This window comes from Chaetura pelagica, unplaced genomic scaffold (genome assembly GCF_000747805.2).
Source record: "Chaetura pelagica isolate M959 unplaced genomic scaffold, ChaPel_1.0 scaffold153, whole genome shotgun sequence".
Lineage (NCBI taxonomy): Eukaryota > Metazoa > Chordata > Aves > Apodiformes > Apodidae > Chaetura > Chaetura pelagica.
Genome location: NW_009952707.1, coordinates 3,353,067 through 3,360,360, shown reverse-complemented (window position 1 = coordinate 3,360,360; position 7,294 = coordinate 3,353,067). Strand labels below are relative to the sequence as shown.

Here is a 7,294-nt window from a genome sequence, read left to right as displayed (position 1 = left end):
CAGAAACCATTCCTGCCCTAGCTCTGACCACCCTGAGACTTCAGTGTTGTTGCTCTCACCCTTCACTGCTGTTAGATATAAAGGAGTAGCCATTTGCTGTGCTCTTTGGCCACAAAGTTATCCTCTGCATAACTGCCTTAAAGCTTTAAGAGTTGGAACTACAGCAACACATTGCTGTTGTATTTAAATTGAAAATTTTGAAAACCAGTAGATTTCAACTTCGTGTCTAGTTGTAAGATAACTTAAAAGGTAAGAAGGAGCTTTAAATTTGTTTTTCCTATTACTCTTCGTAAATCAAACTGATTTGAGCTGCAATGAGAATCTTACTACATTTTTTCAGGAAAAAAACAGGTATCCAACTTGTTTTTTTCAGCAAGTTATTTCAGAAATTCAGTATTTTCTCCTGAGATGGTAAGATGACAAAGCTTGGTAGCAAACATTTTTTTCTCAGAGGAAACTAAATATTACTAAAACTGCTGTAATTATTCTAAGAGTTTCACAAGAAAAACATGGCTTTAAACAATAAAATATTCTCAGATTTGTGTACCAGGATATGACTTTGTTTCTGTTCACAAGTGTGTACATAAATGTTAGTCTTTCCTAATTAAAATCTTTGTCAAAAACCAGTGGCTGGAACAAGAAAAAATTAGGCTCAAAACAAATTACATATAAGAGTTGAGTTAGTTAGTTCATTCCTGTTTGATTAATTTCTTGAATACTACATAAACCTTCAGTACCAAACAATTCCTGTTGACTATGCTGCCTTGATTGCCACAGCCTCTTTGCCCCTGAATCACTGTAGAAAGGTCATGACAAAATCTGTGCTGGAAGATGTCTTAAAGTTTTCAGATGAGTAGCTCACAAGCTCATCAGAAGGAACTTCATGTACTCACACATGCACAGAGTTATCAGCCTGTCCCAGAAACAGACATGAAACTCTTCCACTCTTCGCTTGCCATCGTGCCTCCATCAAAATTCTTGAATTTAACCTCGCAGGCCCTGGAACTTAAGGTACTTTATCTCATGTACAACTGATGGCCTTGAAGCCATGTAGGTGAACCTGAACTGTTCCGCAAACTCTTAATTGCTGAGGGACAAACATCCAGATGCTTTGGGAGGGAAATAGCATTGTTGCTGTCAACCCCAGTTCTCAGAGGATACCTGCAGATTTACTTGGTAATCCTGTAGATCTATTTTTCTAGAAATGGTTAGGAACTTAGTTCTCTCTCCTCCACCTTCCTAATGTTACTGCTTCTCATCTCTTTCTCCTGTAAAGGAAGGGATGCTTGTCAGCTGTTCTGCTAGCCCCTCAGTACCTGGTTCCTAGCTGCTTTTTCAGGTGTGAACAGACTGGTACACATTCAAGCCCTAAGCAGCTGTTTTTAAATTGCTTGAGTTAGCACTTTTGCTGCTTATATCTGAACACAAATAAAAGCATATGTTGTACCCAAAGCTTCTTTTGCTTTTTATGGCTATATTAATTGCCCTAATTGATTAGATGCTGACGAGCTTAACTTTTGGTGCTATCACTCATACAATTTACATGAAAATTGGTGGATTTGTGACTTCCCATCATAAATTGGAGCTTAGAAAACTGTAGCTGAAATAGCACTTCTAGGTTTGCTGAAACAGCTAGTTATGTGGTGTTAACTCTTCCCTACCCCTTCCTTGTCACATGGTGTGTTTCAGTTGGCCTTAAGTCAGTCTGAAGGAATGGTTTGGGGATGCTGAGCTGACATCATCGGCCCCCAGAAGGGAGAGGCTCCCCTCCCTCTTCATGTTCCCGCTCTTTTGGTTGCTGGCACTAGCTCTGACTTGAAGCACTTTGAGTTGAATCATCTCTCTAGACCGGGAGAAAAACACAAGCTGGAATGGTTTTCTGGGACCTATGTGAGTTAAATCAGCCTGCAGAAGGACTTGAGTGCCAGTGCTTGAAGCATGGGAAGGGGTGGGACTGTGGCTCGGAGCAGGGAGGGGTTGGGGTGAGGGGGAAGAAAGTGAGACCTCGCCTTTTGGCAGCAGCAGGCAGTTAGATGTTATCAGCTGGATATTAAACAGCCAGAGTCACTGCTTCATCACTGGAGTTGTTTCTGCTCCATCACATGAACTCTCAATGCAGGAATCCATTCAGTGAGCTGAACAAGCTTGCTGATCTGGCTGAAAACTAATCCTGCCACCATGTCTCCCCAAGTATGGAAAATCTTCAGCCTGACAAGCAAGGTCATCCTGCTCTGGCTGCAGGTTTAAGCCTGGGGGCAAAGGTGAGAGTACACCCTCACCTTGGTTAAGGGTGCTGGGAACTGTGAGATGTCACATGATCCCAGGATTTTTGCAGGCAAAAAAATGAAGTGTTAGTCCTCTGCATTTTTTGCATTTTTCAATCTGCTGGCATGTCAAACCTCTCGAGTTGCCCTGTAAACCTAGTCAGCCAGGCTAGAATGTCACACTGTGGTCCTTCTACTTACCTGACAGTTCTACAAGAAGTTGTCTTACTCTGTCATAATCGCAAACGTGTATTTTTCAACTTCAGAATTTAATTAGCATTTAGAAATTCAGGAAGCTGGATATGAGTTTTTAAAGCAAAACTGCTTGTACAACATCTGCCTATCTTTTCTGAAATTCAGGAGGCAAAGCAGTGAAATAACAGACAACACATGCTACCTCTGAGACCGTAAAACTGAGTTAAAGTAATTTAGTGTGTTGATCAGCAGACAATACTCAATAGAATTCACACACAAATCTTCCTTGAGCCCCAAAGAGTTAAACGTGTATAAAAAAATATGGACGTCTCAAGGGTCTGACCACACCTTTATGCAAGTAACCGTATTCTACAGTTGAACACAGTAGAGAGTACTATCATTATGATACCATAGATTTGGGAGCAAATGATGCATAGCTAATCATCCTTGGGTGGTGGCAACTGTTTCTCAGGAAATATATGAACTGGGTTGTACAGCAGAAGTGCACAGACAATTGTATTAGGGACATATCAAGATTGTAGTCTAAAATGGTGATGGTGTAATATGGTATAGGTCAACTCACAAGTGTTTTTTGAAAAAAGACAGGTGGAATAGGAAGTTTGAAACAGAAATTTGTGTAGTTAAATGGAGTTAAGCAGACTGCTGGTAATTTTTCTCTTTGTGTTACGGGAGGCAAAGTCGTTAATTAAGTTGACAAAGAAAAATGAGTTTTTAGAGGACAGGCAAGTATTAATCTAAAATACCCGTGAATGTTAAGAAATAAAGTTACCAGTGTTTCCAGATTCACCAGTTGCTAACAGATTGTTGACCATGACACCAAAATGGAAGCGTCATCTCTCATGGCTCTCACAGTGAATGTGATGTAGCAGTCTTTCTCTTAGCAGGTTAATTCCATGCAACTCCACACTGGATGTTGTCAGAGAGGCAGTTCAGTAGGACACAAGGTATTTTAGCAACAACCACTTCTGATGCAGGAGTAGATGTGTCAGTGCAGGATGTGTATGACTTTTTTTTGATAACTGCTAGTTGAAACTGAGTTGAGTCTGATCATTCCTTAGATGGCAGGGTTTACAGGAAATCTCAGATTGCAACAGGAAGGTGCTTGGGTTTTGTAAAATGCTGGTTTTTTTTCATTTGCATCATTACTGAGCTAATAGAATGACTTAGCACTAAGATCATCTGTGTTGCAAGATGCCTTTAAAGCAAGTTTTTTTTAGAGGTCCATGTGACTTCAGTTTATGCTTAGACAAGCGACAAGCAAAGCAGATGATCCCACACAGGCAGCATTGTGCTTTGACCTTGATCAGCATCAACCTAGATGCTGACAAACAAGCTGTTGATTTGTTGGTTTTCCAGGCTTGTTGCTTCACAAGTAGCTCAGCTTAATGAACAGTGTGAATGAATGATATCCAAAACCACGCCAAACAATATCCTAAAACAAAGAATAAGCTTTGTAAGTGGTTCCTGTTGAGCCTTAAGTTTACTTAAACTATTTTCGTAGTAGAATCACCACATGCACACACAGTTGCTACCAGAAGATCTGTGGTTCCTTTCTGTAGAAATAAATTGTAATCCAAGTAGATATTCAAGTGCCTTTCCAAAACTAAATTAAAAAAACTTTTTTTTTGTTCTCCTTGTATCAGTTCTCTACATGCTGGTTTAAAATTTTTCTGGGAAAGCAGAGTAATCTTTGACAGGGCTTCTACTAGCCATTGTCTTGGCAAGATCTTTTGTACTTCCTTTCGTCACTGAGAGCTGCCCTTCCCTCCCTGGCCCTGTGGGTGACCTTCCCGTTGAAGCCTCGCATGCTTTGCACTGCTCAGGATGGCCTTCTGCTGTCTGACCTCACTGCTTTCTACTTCATCTAAAAATATACAGTGATCTCCTTTGGTTTTGCACTGTGACCAACTTACTCCTCCTTCCTATAATGGCCCACTAGCTTCCTGCCTTCTGCTTCATCACTTTAAATTTTATACCAACTCTTTATGATGCTTATTTTTTTTTCTCCCTTTTTTTCTGTTGTCCCAAGTAGTCAAGAGGTATGCACAGTTTTCCATATCTCTGGATAGCCTGAAGACTTCATGGATTTTTAGATCTCTTGTTATATAAGCAATATTTAAAACCAGCTGTATTGATATTTTGCTGTGTCATAAATAGGTTTGTATAAAGATTCAGAAGCTAAACATCAGTTCCTGTGTTAAAAGTAGAAATCTGATTTTATTTCCTCTACATTTAGCTGGGGCATGGAAAACAATGAGTGTAGCAGTAGTGTTCACAATTGTATTTGTAATCCAGAAAGATGTTGATTGAAGCACCTACTTTGGGGAGGACTGGGTGACTCTTGTCTACTGATGAAGAAAACTTGGTCTTGTTATGCAGAAATGAAGTTGCAGCTGCACTGAAGGGTATTCCGTAGGTCGGAAGTCTTCACTTGCATGTGAAAAGATGTATGACGTCGATTTGTTTCCCAGTTGTAGTACGTGGACAGTGTGGAACATATTCTGTGGTCAAATAAGCATTATTGCTTGAGGGAAATAAACCCTTAATGTGTATTTGCAGTGACTACTGACCTAAATGTATTTGCAGAAGCCTTGAACTCCATGACTGCTGTCTTGTTGCAGGTGACGCAAGAGGAAGGACAGCAGCTAGCACGGCAGCTTAAAGTAACATACATGGAAGCCTCTGCAAAAATCAGGTTGAATGTAGACCAAGCCTTTCATGAACTTGTCAGAGTTATAAGGTATGATTACTCAAGGCCAGGTAAATGCCCTTATATTAATGGATAGCTCCAGCAAATGCATTAAAGTGTAGTAGGAGGTTGCTGAGAAAACTGCCTGCTGTTACCTGTAAACTTCACTCTCTCCCTTATAAAATATTCCTCCAAATTAGGAAAAATGTTTACATGAAAGTAGTATGTATTTGAAAGATAATTTATTCACCTTAATCTCAGATTTTATTAATCACCCACTAAGTAAGCATGATACATTGGTGTTCCTTAAAAAGCAAACCCCAAAAAAAGCTGTCATTCATTTCATCAGAACTTAAAGTGTCAAATCCATCCTCTAGAAAAGTGTAAAAGTGGTAAATACAGTATGTTTTTTTTCATTTAACTGAAAATGAGTCTATAAATTAATTTGAAATATCTGTTTCAGGAAATTTCAAGAACAAGAGTGCCCTCCTTCACCAGAGCCAACACGGAAAGAAAAAGACAAGAAGGGCTGCCATTGTGTTATTTTCTGAGAAGCCCAAGAGCCAAGCTATCAACTGCCAGATTTTTTTAATCTTTCCATCATTTTACATCACTTCTGGTATTGTTCTAGCCTTATATGTGCATGTCCTAAAAGTGGTCACCAGAATAGCCTTAGTCCAAGAAGCTGGCAGAATAGTTCTTGAAGAAGACTCAGTCATTCTGGGGCAGACTTCAAAACAAAACACTAAGGCTGCTTCTTTAATACCACAGTTCCTTCCTTCTCTCCCTTAAGAGCTTGCACCTTGTGGAGTTTTATTCGCAAAGGAGATGAAACAAAGCTGTGTAGGACAAGGTGTTGAAGTCATGCATAAGTTGTCTCTTGTGAATTAATTTATTTTTACTTCTGATATTCTTAGCTATTATGAAGACCTATACTGAAGTATAGAGAACACTTTCAAAAGAAGGGGTGGATTGGCTTTTTTTGCCCTCAGTTAAATTAGACTTGAGTATTTAGCTAGCCTTAAAAAACCTACACTGAATTTCATTGTCAGCAGAAATTTTCATCTCTCATTTATGCTGCAGTTTTGTTTCAGTGGCCAAAACAGTCTACTGTATTTATTTTATGAATCCAGAACAGCTATGGGATGATTACTACTACTATTAGGATATGGCCAAATACCTGAGCTCATTCTGGATTTGAGGCATTTTAGCTTATTAAGGAATTTCACATCACGTGTTTGAAAAGAAATTGTGTCTTCCTTTGTATTTCTGGGTAAGGGATTAAGGAAAACTAAAATTGTAGCTGTTTTTGTTTCATGTGATATAAAAATGAATTTGATCTTTCCATTGTCAGAGATGATTAAATGTTTTTGCTATATACTTTTATACATTATTTTCTTATCAAACTAGTTAACAAGTATTTTTATATGTTTGTAAGCAAATATGCTTTCACAGCATAACTTGTGTATATGTAAAGATGAGTATTTAATTCTCACAGTTCACTTTTAACTGACAAAATGTGGGATTTGCCAAAATGTGGTCAACTTCTCCTTACTCTTTGAGTTATACCCAAGAATGGCCAATTATGTGCCTGCCCAACACGCCCATAAAGTAAAATCTAGTGTTGTTTTTAATGAATTTCAGTATCCCTTACTAAGGACTGACCATTATGTGAATTATTAAACTTGTAAGACTTTTAACTGATTGTTTAGTTAAACTGTGGATGGTTGTTTAACTTTGAGTTCTGTGGATTGTGTTTAAACAATTCAAGAGTATATTCCCTGATACTGAAATACTGAGTGGTATTGCACAGTTGTCACCTTACTGAATGTGTCCAACAGTTCTTTGAAACTTGATTATTAAGCAAACCCTTGTATAACTTCAGGTGCTAGAATTAAAGATGATCTAACCGTTATCAGGGGGTAAGCATATTGCCTCTTTCTGACTCTCTTCCAAAGCCTGAATTTTTTGGGGTGGGAGGGGAAGGAAGAGTATGTGCATGTCTGCATGACCTTTCTTCAAGCTTGGAAGAAAGGAAAGCCATTTCAGTTTAATGATAGATGAAAAAAGCTGATGTTTTTCTGATTTCAAGTGTGTAGTCAGTGGTCCAGTTGAGAATTCTTGT

At 38.8% G+C, this 7,294-nt stretch overlaps 1 protein-coding gene across 1 annotated transcript in view; it reads left to right on the top strand.

Moving 5' to 3' along the window:
• Window positions 1-7,080, top strand: part of RRAS2 (related RAS viral (r-ras) oncogene homolog 2) — a 74,214-nt gene extending 67,134 nt beyond the window's left edge. Inside the window, exons 10-11 of the mRNA XM_009994278.1 lie at window positions 5,102-5,220; window positions 5,633-7,080. Of these exons, the coding sequence (XP_009992580.1) occupies window positions 5,102-5,220; window positions 5,633-5,720 (207 nt within the window). The 3' untranslated portion in view covers window positions 5,721-7,080. The remainder of the gene's footprint in view (window positions 1-5,101; window positions 5,221-5,632) is intronic.
• The last annotated feature ends 214 nt before the right edge of the window (window positions 7,081-7,294 follow it).